This window comes from Salvia hispanica, chromosome 1 (genome assembly GCF_029641045.1).
Source record: "Salvia hispanica isolate PSC_SH4W2 chromosome 1, Shi_PSC_v1, whole genome shotgun sequence".
NCBI lineage: Eukaryota > Viridiplantae > Streptophyta > Magnoliopsida > Lamiales > Lamiaceae > Salvia > Salvia hispanica.
The window spans coordinates 21830252-21842381 of record NC_142692.1 but is presented as its reverse complement, the minus strand read 5'-3'; the positions used below and the strand labels follow the sequence as shown (position 1 = coordinate 21842381).

At 36.8% G+C, this 12130-nt stretch overlaps 1 protein-coding gene across 1 annotated transcript; it reads right to left on the bottom strand.

The window, feature by feature from the left end:
* Positions 1-3117: 3117 nt before the first annotated feature.
* Positions 3118-7933, bottom strand: CPK13 (calcium-dependent protein kinase 13). The gene is made up of 7 exons (XM_048125470.2): positions 7098-7933; positions 5802-5945; positions 5404-5556; positions 4789-4904; positions 4536-4703; positions 3692-3922; positions 3118-3617 (listed from the first exon to the last, which is right to left on the bottom strand). Exons 1-7 carry the CDS (start codon positions 7723-7725, stop codon positions 3471-3473), a joined length of 1587 nt encoding a protein of 528 aa, XP_047981427.1. The 5' UTR covers positions 7726-7933; the 3' UTR covers positions 3118-3470.
* Between the last annotated feature and the right edge of the window lie 4197 nt (positions 7934-12130).

Below are 12130 nucleotides of genomic sequence, written 5' to 3'. Positions count from 1 at the left end.
CCTTGGAAAGTGATGATCCCACAAGATTCTCACATGGTGGGGATGAAAGAGAGAGAGAGAGACAATAAATGTAGTAGTATTCATACCAATGATGATTATTTTCTAGGTATTAAAGATAATATTCGTGATACTGATTTTAGGAAAAGGGCTTGCTGTACCCTTGTGTTTTGCAGTTTTTTTCAATTGATTTGGACTTGCTACTCACAATTTAAGTGCATTTTCTATCATCAAAAAAATGTGTCATCCATTAATTATCACATTCTATATTTTCCTTATTAGTATTATTACACTTAAATACTTATGAATTATTAAATTTATAGCATTCTCCAGTAACTATTAAGCATACACTCATTTAATTTGCATATACAGTATATTTTACTACTATTATCGTAACATATATGAGCTTCACTTTATTAAAGTACTATCATCTTGTGAATATCTATTGTCGTGGCGTGGCATACTAGAATCTTACACGTATAATGAATGGAATAGGATTATTTTGCCAAATGCAAGCAATGGTCATTTTCCAAAACCTATGAGGGAAATATTTGTGCCTAGTTTTGGTACACAAAATGGAATGCACACTCACATAGTACAATTTATGTATGTGGGATGGGGAAAATTTTCTTTCTAGTTTTATTTGATGGAATGAAATGATCAAAATGGTGAAGCATACGATACAAAATGGCCAAAGTAGCTTTTGTTTACTCCCCATGTTGGGTACACTAATTGCAAAACCAATACAAGCAATTCCATGTTGTAACTTTTGGGAGCTTTCCAATTTTTACCATGATAATTTATTTACACATGCTACTACTAACTTTCGCATAATTTCTTCCCTCTCAAAATAAAGAATCGCTTTTTTGCATCTTTTATTTCATACTACTAGCGATTCTAGATGATTATTTTTGAGCAATTGAAATGCAGATTATGATTTGTGCTCCTTTAAGTTTTTTTCTCTCTCTTTTGATTTTACTTGTCATTATTCTTTTATTTTTCAAGAAATATTTGCAACCAATATTGTTAGTGTTATTTAAGTTAAATCTTACTGTATCATAGTCTAGGACACAAAAAACTTACTCACTCTGTTCCATGGAAGTAGAACTTTTTCGTTTTTTGCACTCGTTTTAAAAATAATGATACTTAATAAATAGTTAAAGTGAATAAAGAGTAAAGTAAGAGAGAATAATAATATAGAGAAGACTCTTATCTATATTATTCTTTATTCACTAGAATAAAAATTGAATCAACTACTACATGGTTGGGCACTTATAAATTTTGAAAATAAATTGCTAAATATGCTAATAAACCGTGAAAAAAAATATCCTTTAACCTCATTAATTCGGTGTCTTTTGTACGATCATTTTACATCAATAATCTGTTCTCAAATAATTTTACTTTTTTTTGTAATTTGTTTCTAAGTAAGCACAATTATCATAAATTATTGAGAGGCAAGATGTATCTCTCTCATTGCGTAGTGGGATAATGGCGTCTAGTCAAAGTCGAGAAGTCGGTAAATAAAAAATTATTTTTTGCACGTTGTTTTAATGTTATAGATATTGACGTACAAGTTTTCGCCACCAATTATTTTTTAAATAACCCCACTTGTTATTTATTGCCTTTTCCGCATAACATATTAATTTAATTCTAACTACCATAACTAAAAATGGCTAATTCTTATCGACAAATACGGTGCAGATTGGATATCAATTTTATGATAAGGTTCGAGTAAAACAGAGTCTCATGATCAATAAAGGTAAACGCAAAAATACAACAGATACTCATCTTACACATCCAAGTCATTATATTAGAAATCTAGAGATACAAAGAATTAATCAGAGCAATAATCTTAGAGCAGTGCATCATCACTTTCTTAAATTTAACATATACTCTAACAGGAAAGAAGTATTCACATGTCTCAAATACACAGAGCAGAGAAGAGAAGCATTTTAAATTTCAATCCTATAATAAAGATGCAGAAATCTGTTAATAGTTAATACTATGGAAGAAGGTGTATCAATCTAATAACAACACTATAAAGCATAAAACACTCGAAGAGCAATAAAGGATGCATAATAATGCAGAAAATAATGAAAAGACAATATCGATCTCCATTTCATTTCCCGGATATGTGTGGGCTTTTCCTGTTTTTTTTTTTTTTTTTTCTGTATCCACTCATTCAAGAAACAAGCACATCCAGAATGATACTGACGCAACAAGGCCGACATCAAAGCTGTCGACAGAGACTGCCTAACCAACAAATGGATTAAGGAAGGAGGAAATGAAGATAATGATTAATCTAACAGAGCTTGCCTCTTTTCATTGTTTTAGGTCAGGCAAAACAAACATGAGTTAATCGACAAAACTAAGGGGAAATATCATCTAATCGAAAAATATCTATTACCAGGCATAATATCTATTAGTCGACAAAACTAAGGGGAAATATCATCTAATCGAAAAATATCTATCACCAGGCATAGTATCTATTAGTCGACAAAACCAAGGGGAAATATCATCTAATCGAAAATTATTTATTACCAGGCATAATAACAGTACTATAAACATCAAACTTCAGTATATTTTTGCATATCCACCCTTCTCAGCTAAGTCATTTGCACATGGAAACATGTCAGTTTCTTCCTAGTATGCAAGTCATTCGTATACCACAAAATGTGTGAGATAATAATCGCAAGCACTTTATACATCAAAGATAGTAAACCACATCTTGTTGGATGGGCCAGAAACAGAAGAACACGATAGGACAACACCTAGTAGAAGGAAGAATGACAAAACCTACAGTGTAGTCGACATCCCTACTAAATGAACGAGGCGACCACACTACACTAAAATAGATAAATTGTTAACACACACACTGAAAAACTTTTGAAGGCTTAAGGTTTTATGAAATGTTGAAATAGGCCTAGTTCAAGGTGGTGGGCATTTACTTTCTTTAGAGGAATGGTTAGGAGGTAAAGCCAGCAGATAGAAGAAGAGAACAAGGTCAAGGTTTTAGAAGTTGTAATTCATACATATATTGCGAAGACATTAAATCTTAAAAATTAACCATATGGAGTATAAGGACCAAAATAACTTATACATTCACAAGGACAAGGGAAAAAACAAACACAAAGAAAATTGTTTTAATTTGCACAAATCACATGTTCGCTGAGAGCTATTCTTTTGACAAATATATTTACTAGTAATAATCAGTATCAGACATCTAAATCATCTGTCAATGACGAAACAGAGGGAGATGTTGAATTGGGGGAGAGAATACGATATATCAGTGTCTCGGGGACCAGCAAGCTCTGTGCTAGTCAATTGTACTCACCCCATACATTATCTTTCTAGGTTACCAATCAGATGGAACCCCATTGTATATGTGGAAGCCATAATAATGATAACAATGGTAATTTCACTACAAAGGGAAACAACTTGGTAACTCGTACAGATGAGAGAAACAGTCATATTTACCCGCCCAAGTTAACCGAACCATCCTTCATCAGCTTTATGCTCAGGCTATTAAATCTCCCTCTTGAGTAATGTCGTGAAGCTTTTCTCCAATCTGTGCCAGTTTTCATCATGGCTACAAATTCATCATAGCTTATAAGTCCATCCTGCATTGTGGCAAATTGTGGTTATAATCTATTTCAGGCCCTACCCATATTCAAACTAAAGAATTTATTTTCACCTTATCCCTGTCAACCTCCTGAAAAATGTCATTTGCCACATCTGCACTATCATCTTCGCCATCTTCTTTCAAGGCATCCCGAAGCTCCCCAGGCTCAATGTAACCATTTCCGTCTTTGTCAAAATAGGAGAAAGCTTTGTGAAGATGCTCATCGTTGGAAATCTTCTGCAGATGGAGTGAAATAGCAAGAAATTCTCCATAGTCCAATGTTCCTTTACCATTTGCATCCACCTGTTGGGAAGAAATGAATAAACATCGGCAAGAATATGATTAGTAAACTCGAACAAACAACGAATCATACATATACAGGCAAAGAGACGGGACTATTTCTTTTCTCAGTTATTGATTTACGTTATACTACTGGTGGGGAGTTCAAGGACAGGGTATTTGAAGCTTCAAACATAAATCACTATGTACAGAAGTCCTGACGCAGATACCTGGATGCATGTTACATTAGAAAATTAGAGTGACAAAGAAATAAGTCACAGTAAGGTCAAAGTAAACCAAAGGATATCTCTTTTACAGATTCCCAATTATATTGTTGAATGAGAATGGGCCTCACAGCAACCAATAAGTTCTGTTCACAACTTGTAAAAGCACGAGTTTAATAACCATAGATTGATTTTCCACACTAAAAACACTAGTTTTCATTACATTTATTCACACCTTCGCAATTATAGGCAAAGTAAACCAACGACCAACCCATTCAACTGCTTAACTTGCATACACGAAACTTTGATCTAGGTCTCAAAATTAAGAGGTGCTACACTAATGCCACCATCACAAATTTATCAATGTGAAGCAATGGCTGTACGTGTACTGGGTTAAAAGATGGCAGACTTACAGCTTCAATGAGCATTTGTATTTCTGTCTCTGTCATCTGTGAGTTAGAATTTTTTAATCCAGCCTTGAGTTCATCAGTTGAAACAATACCATCACTATCAGTGTCTATCCTTGCAAAAATATCTTTGATTCCTTCAACTTCTTCATTAGATAAGAAATCAGCAATGACCTATTCAAAGACCGAAAGTAAATATCTTTATCTCCAAAAATGAAGATAGCTAAAGAGAATGAAAAGGTTAAAATAATGAACCAACCCTAAGGGCCTTTCGCTTGAATCTATTCATCAAGGAGAACTGCTTCAGTCTTGACTTGACAACATCTCCAAGAGGAACATTTGAAGCCTTCTTCGCATTTAGGAGCCAGGGATGCTCTGTGAACCAAATTATGTTATAACCATAAAACTAATCCATATTCCCAGTTTTTTCCAAACAAAATGCATGGCCATGCTAGATAGGTGACTCTATAAACATATAGTGTCATTTAAAAAACACTGAATTTGATGATTGGATTACTAAATACACAATGATGCTCCATAATGTTCATTATGATAAGGTAACAACCATATACAAGAACTTGCATAGGCTAACCCCATAGCATGACCAAAGTAGGACTTGGAATTAAAGACAAAGATAGTAAATCACTCAGGATGGACAAATAATCAGCATAAGTAGGGACAATCTTTGCATGTTTTCAGGCTATACGAATGTATGTATGAAACACTATTTCCCCTAAACTCAAACCAAGATGTTTACACAACTAATAGAACATGAATGTCTCACTATAACAGTTAAAGAAAAATTTTGTAGACCATCAAGTTCAAACAATCATCCCTTACTTAAATGTCAACAATTTGGCAATGTATAACATACCAAGAACTTGCTGTGCTGTCAATCGGAGCTTAGGATCTGGTTCAAGCATCTGTCTTACAAGGCTCTTGGCACTGTCAGATATACTTGGCCATGGTTCGCGTTCAAAGTCGATTTTCCCACGTATGATGGCCTGGGCTACACCTTGCTCGGACTCTGCAGAATAATTGCTTAAACGTCAAGTCATTTTGGATACTTCATATCCTATGGGTTGTTAACATTGGTATCGAAAGTCAGGACATGTGATGCCTGCTGACAAAGAAAACCTTATTGGCAGGCATTTACAAGTACTATTGTATACAGTATGCTGTATGCAATAGCTAGTCAAGGTTGCTAAGATATGTGTTCACAAAAGATACGATGGATGCAGACAAGAGGATAAAAAGTGAATTGTAAGTTACCTGCCCAGAAGGGAGGAACCCCACACAACATGATATAAAGAATGACCCCTGCACTCCAGATATCTATTTCTGGCCCATAATTTCGCCTGAGTACCTCCGGCGCCATGTAGTAAGGGCTCCCAACAATTTCAGAAAATCTCTCACCTAGAATCCAAGAGTTATTCTTTTATTCTTAAGATGGTCAAAGCAAAGGACCACATACAACATTATGAACAATGGCTGAAGCACGTTAGACATGATACATTGACATACAAGGATATAAACTTGTTCAACGAAAAAATAATGAAATGACAGACACGAGAAAAGTCATCGAGTGTCTGTATAAAAAATGATGATGCTGTCTTGAGGAGAAACAAATAAACAAACTTATAAGACTTATATTTTAGAAAATGACGGTTCACAGCATACCAAACCCAGTAGCATCTACTTCCATTTTAAATAGCCACAGGTTGTGTACCTCACTGTTCTATATACACAATATTGTATCTACAAGACCCTAAATATAACACAATAGACTCTGATACACGTCAAAGGTGCAATGGCATGCATATACGAAAGGCAACCAAAGAAAGGGGAGAAAAAGTGAGAAAATTGGGTTTTTTAAGAAATATACTGTAATTCTTATTTGTTTAATTGAAATAACAAAACTTTTTATAATTGGAAAAAAGGCCTAATCCTATTATGGTTCGACTCTCCTAAACTGATCTGGGAAAAAACCACAAAGAAAACCCAGAAGGAAATAATTTCTTGACTCGATAATATGACTTAAGATAGACTTGACTCCATAAGGAAATAACTAAACATAATCTTGGAATTAAGGAGGGTCGTCCAAGTGTGTGCGTGGGCTTGAGGGGCTGCTGCTCGGGCTGTTGTGCTTATCAGATTCGCAACCTGAGATTGCAAGAGCCCCACCCTTAAAGGAATAGTAGCTTCACTAGCAGAGCAGAGCAATGCTACAAGGTCCCTTTTCTTACAAAACTGCTGTGTCAAGTCATATTCTACATTTTTTTTTAAAATTAAGGTACTACAGTAGCATTTCTTTATCATGGTTTCCATCATTTATTACTTGCACACTCTTTTGATCATAACATAATCTTCTATTTTAGTAGTAGTACATTCAAAAGACGATCTATGGAGGCAATGACAACACTAAAGCTCTTTCGATATCCAACTCGGCTAAGAATTCGCAATTCTATGCATACAAGTGTATCCAGATAATTGAGTTAAGTAGTAAGCCAATAACTTCCCAGTGATTCCAAATATTTAAAACGAAATAGTACTATTATTGGACCAAACCTGGCTTGAAGAAAATAGACAATCCGAAATCAATCGCTTTAAGAGGCGAATTTTCCTTCTTATTCGAAAACAGGAAATTCTCGGGCTTCAAATCCCTATGAATAACCCCATGCTTGTGGCACAGCTGCACGACCTCCACAACCGTCCTGGTCACCGCAGCCGCCGCCCGCTCCGTGTAATGCCCCCTCGCAACAATCCTATCAAACAGCTCCCCTCCCTCGCACAGCTCCATCACCAAATGCACGGCATTCTCGTCCTCCCGCGCCTCTTTCAAGCTGACGATGCTCGAGTTCTGCGGCAAATGCTTCATTATCGCTACCTCCCTCCTCACATCCTCCACATCCACCGCCGTCCGCAGCTTCCGCTTCGAAATCGACTTGCAAGCCAACATCTCCCTGGTTTCCCGCTCAATGCACAAATAGGTCACCCCAAATTCCCCCCTCCCCAGCTCGCGATCGACTAAATACTTCTCCTCGATATTCTCCTTCTCCGCATCCGTCAAAACTGCGATTGGCTTCTTCGCGATTCCGGAGGACTTATCCTTCCGGCCGGGGTCGTGGCCGGAGAAGTTTCCCGACTTGACGTCTTCTCTGGCTACGGAAGCCGGAGATCTACAGCAATTCCCCATTCACAATTGAGTTCGGTCAAGTACAAACCCTAGATGTAGCAGAATCTCAGATTTAACATTGAATGTATGTAAAATTTTCACATAGAATGTGTGAATTTCTCAGTCAGTGTGAGTTTGAGGGCTCACTCAAGGTTAGCTGGGTTTGAGTAACGGTACAGATATTTCTCTTTTTGCAGAGAGATCACTCTCTTTGTTTGACATGTTACTCATTCATCGTCAACAGTTTCTTTTATTTATTTTTCTACTCGATACTTGTCACACTTATTTTTACTATTCCCTCCATTCCGACTAAGAAGATGTACGTTTTTTAATCATCACGTGCTTTTAGAAATTGTTGTTAATATGATTAATTGGATAAAGAAAGAACGGATGTAAGTATTAAATGGAGAAAGAAATAGAGTTGGATATTTAATTAGAAAGAGAACAAAGTGATTTAATTAGAAAGAGAACAAAGAGAACGCTATTAAAAAATAGAAATGTGTCATCTTAGTTGGGACAACTAAAAAGAAAAATGTTTCATCTTAATTAAGGGAAATATTTCCTCCGGCCCATAGTAGATGGCATAGTTGAAGAATAGCACAGAATTTTAGGAGAAGTTGTTTTGTGTATTAGATGGAGAAAGAAAATAGTATATTTATATTAATGTGAGAGAGAACTTTTTCCAAAAAGGAAATGTGACATCAAACAAACTAAAAAAGAAAGTATGACATCTATTATGGGACGGAGGGAGTACTAATTTTGTTAATAGATCTCACGTTCTACTAACTCATTTCCCTCTCATGTTACTATAAAATTAATACTACCTTCGTCCCGGAAAAATAGAAACTTTAAAAACAACATGAGTTTTAATGTATAAGGGCATCCGCAATGGTGCGGACGAATCGTCCGTCGCATCGTCTGCCACTGCAGCATCGCGGAGGATACCCCATCGTCCGTCGCATCGTCCGCCACTGTGGACGACGCGGACGATGGGTCGGACGATGCTCACGCGTTTTGTTTTTTTTTTTTGATTTTTTTCCAAAATTTTTTCTTATTTAAACACTACAATTCTCTACCATTTCACACACTTCAATTTCACATCTCTTCAATTTCTCCTCAATTATTCTCTCTCATCGTCTCAAAAATGAATCCCGACGACTACGATTTGAGTACACCGGATGGCTGCAGACGGGCCTTGACTCGAGCCTTGTTCGATGTCGTTAATGAAGCCAAGGCGGAATGCTTGGCACAAATGCAGCGGGAGCAGGCAGCGGCAGCGGCGGCGGCGGCGGTGGCGCGGGTTCCTCGCCCGATACGATGTCGGACGTATGTCCCCCCGCGAGCACGACGTAGTGTACGAACGTCTGTTCGCAGATTATTTTTCCAAGAATCCAAGGTGGGCCCGAATGTTTTTCACCGACGTTTTAGAATGAGCCGAGATTTTTTTCTCCACATTGTGCACACGTTGGAGGGACGTGATGAGTACTTCCAGAATCGGGAAGGCGGGATCGGCAGACCCGGACTTAAGCCGTTGCAGAAGTGCACGGTTGCGATCCGCTAGTTGGCCTATGGCACAACAGCGGATATGTTCGACGAGTACCTTCACGTCGAGGATACAACTGGCCGCGAATGTCTCAAGAAATTTTGTAAGTTAGTTGTGGAGGCTTTTGGCGACACCTATTTGTGACGCTCGACTGCTGATGATTACCAGAGCATGATGCGGATGCACGAGACGGTGCACGGCTTCCCTGGGATGCTAGGGAGCATCGACTGTATGCACTGTCAGTGGAAGAACTGCCCGACGGCGTGGAGAGGCTAATTTACTAGCGGCTACAAGGGCAGCCACCCGACGATGATCCTAGAAGCCGTCGCTGACCACCGCCTCTGGATCCGGCATGCCTACTTTGGTGTAGCCAGGTCGAACAACGACATCAACGTCCTCAATTCATCCACCCTCTTCGCCGATCAGTGCAGGGGTCGCGGCCCGGCCATCGAGTTCACTGCCAACGGCCGCAGACATCATATGGGTACTACTTGGCCAATGGCATATACCCAAGGTGGCCTGTTTTTTTAAGACGATCAGATGCCCAATTGGTGAGAGGAGAGTCTTGTTTGCGGCAAAGCAGGAGTCCACGCGGAAGGATGTGGAGCGGGCTTTTGGGGTGCTCCAATCGCGGTGGGCAATCGTGAAAGGTCCGGCGTGTTTCTGGTACAAGGAAGTCATCGCCGACGTCATGTATGCGTGCATCATCATGCATAACATGATAGTCGAACAAGAACGTGAACATGTCACCGATTGGGTGGATGATGAAGCCGGATCTAGCCCCAGCACGGCGACCTCGCCTGTCACTCGAGGATTACCGATGGGTTTCGGTGCGGTTCTACAGCGACAGGCCTCAATGCGCAGCCAACAAGACCATACTCAGCTCATGACCGACATGATTGAAGAAGTTTGGAACCGCAACCGCCGCCGTTGAGAATTTGTAGTTTTTTTATTTCGTATTGTAATGTTTTAATTTTAATGAAATGAAGTTTTTTTTTTCCAAATTTTGAAGTATTTAAATATTCAAATAATAGATAAAATGCTTAGGGTGGGCTATAGTCCGCCCTACTGCAGGTAGAATGGGTGAAGGATAAAATGCTGACGTGACGGTGCATAGGGCGTCGCTCAGGGCGTCCCACTGTGGATGCCCTAATTGGTAAAGTAAGACAGAAGAATTACTGAAGTACGAGAAATGAAGAGAAAAAGTAATGGAAATAGAAAAAATCAAAAGTTTCTATTTTCAAGAGACGGGAATAGTATATAAAAGTAAGACTCATATTCTATTAACTTCTCCAACTCACTTTCTATTGCATTTCTTAAAACTTATGTTGGGTTAAAGTGTGACGTTTAATAACAGGAAAAAAAAAAAAAAAAGAGTACTCTCTCCTATTCTTGGATTGTATTTAACTTACTAACAGCATAATCTCTTAAGCTAAAAATCTCACAAGTTCGAATCCACCGTGACAATCTAACTTAAATTTTGTTTTGCATGTGGGTATGTGACAATAATATTAGTATTAATTTAATACATATGTAAAGGAGAAATATAATATACATGATGGATAAAGTATTAAATTAGGATTCTCATAAAAAAAAAGCAGTGATAATCATGATGATGGTCGCAGAGTAAAAGTTGAGGATAATGAAACTATGGCATAATAATTTGCAACCCAACATATGCTATTATTGCTCAGTCAACGTAGTCAAAGCTATGCATAAACTTCGTGAGTTGATATCATTACATGCAACTAGAAGATTTCCTACTCATATAGAAACGAAATAGTAAAACATAGTACCACACACTTTCACTAGCTATAATGATGAAACAAAGGAGGAAAAATGCACTTACTTTCACTAGACAATTTCAAACATATGAACAAAGCATAATGATTGATAATACAACATTTTGGTTAGGTATTATATTATATATCGGCTTCAAGAAAAGGCTGATTAAAGAAGAACAATTATGTTGTTTGCGGGAATCAAGAAAAAGAGATAAAAGCAATTGATCAGTGGGTTCACGGCTTCACGCTATCTCTTTGTTTAATTTTTTCTTAAAATACACTACTACTACTAAAATAAAGAAGTACTACTACTTGAGTTGAGATATATCGGAGCACCCATTCCTTCAAAAAAGAAAAAGCAGAGCACGCATCTCTCCCTGATTTTCTCACCACTAAATATTTTTTAAGAAACTGATTTTGGTTGTAAATTAATGCTAGATAGGTATTTTTAAATTAAATCAATAAAATGGCATCTTAACCCTAATAATCATCTCTAAAAACTGAGCAACATATTTGTAAAATACAAACACCTTTCAAATATTCATTTTCCATAGTAATATTAATGATGTTATCAATGATAGTCATTGTAATAAAATGAAATTTAGTAAATATAGATATTATTGATAGTAACTACTAGTATTTTTTTTTAATGCTCCAATAATTTTATATTACTATTACTCTTTAACTGTAGTTTTTGTTTTCAATTTTTTTATATTTTTAATGAATCATTAATATTTTTTTCTTACTAATTTATTTTTATTTGCTCGATATTAGTATTAATAACTCACAGTTAGTAAAATAATTTATTTGACAGTTAGTATAGATTAATATATTTACTAAATTAATAGATACAATAGTACTATTAACTAATACTCCCCCGTCCATAAAAAATAATCTATTAATGTATGTACATGTATTGTATCATTGATTTGATTAAGTGTCATCACGATAGTTTTTTGCTACTTTGTAGAAATAATAATATCATGTGATAACAAAAATATTGAGTGCATTTAGCAAGAGAAAGAGAAAATTAGATCCTTTATTTTCTCTTAATTAAATTCTAATGCCATCGTCGGTATTTGAAAATAAAAACAAGTAG

Bases quoted from the DNA above. Each gene is read 5' to 3' on its own strand.
- CPK13 (XM_048125470.2), bottom strand. From the start codon at position 7,725: ATGGGGAATTGCTGTAGATCTCCGGCTTCCGTAGCCAGAGAAGACGTC. The intron at 5,946-7,097 runs GTTTGGTCCAAT...CTTGGATTCTAG, and splicing joins GTCTATTTTCTTCAAGCCAG to GTGAGAGATTTTCTGAAATT. The intron at 3,618-3,691 runs GTGAAAATAAAT...GCCACAATGCAG, and splicing joins AGGAGGTTGACAGGGATAAG to GATGGACTTATAAGCTATGA.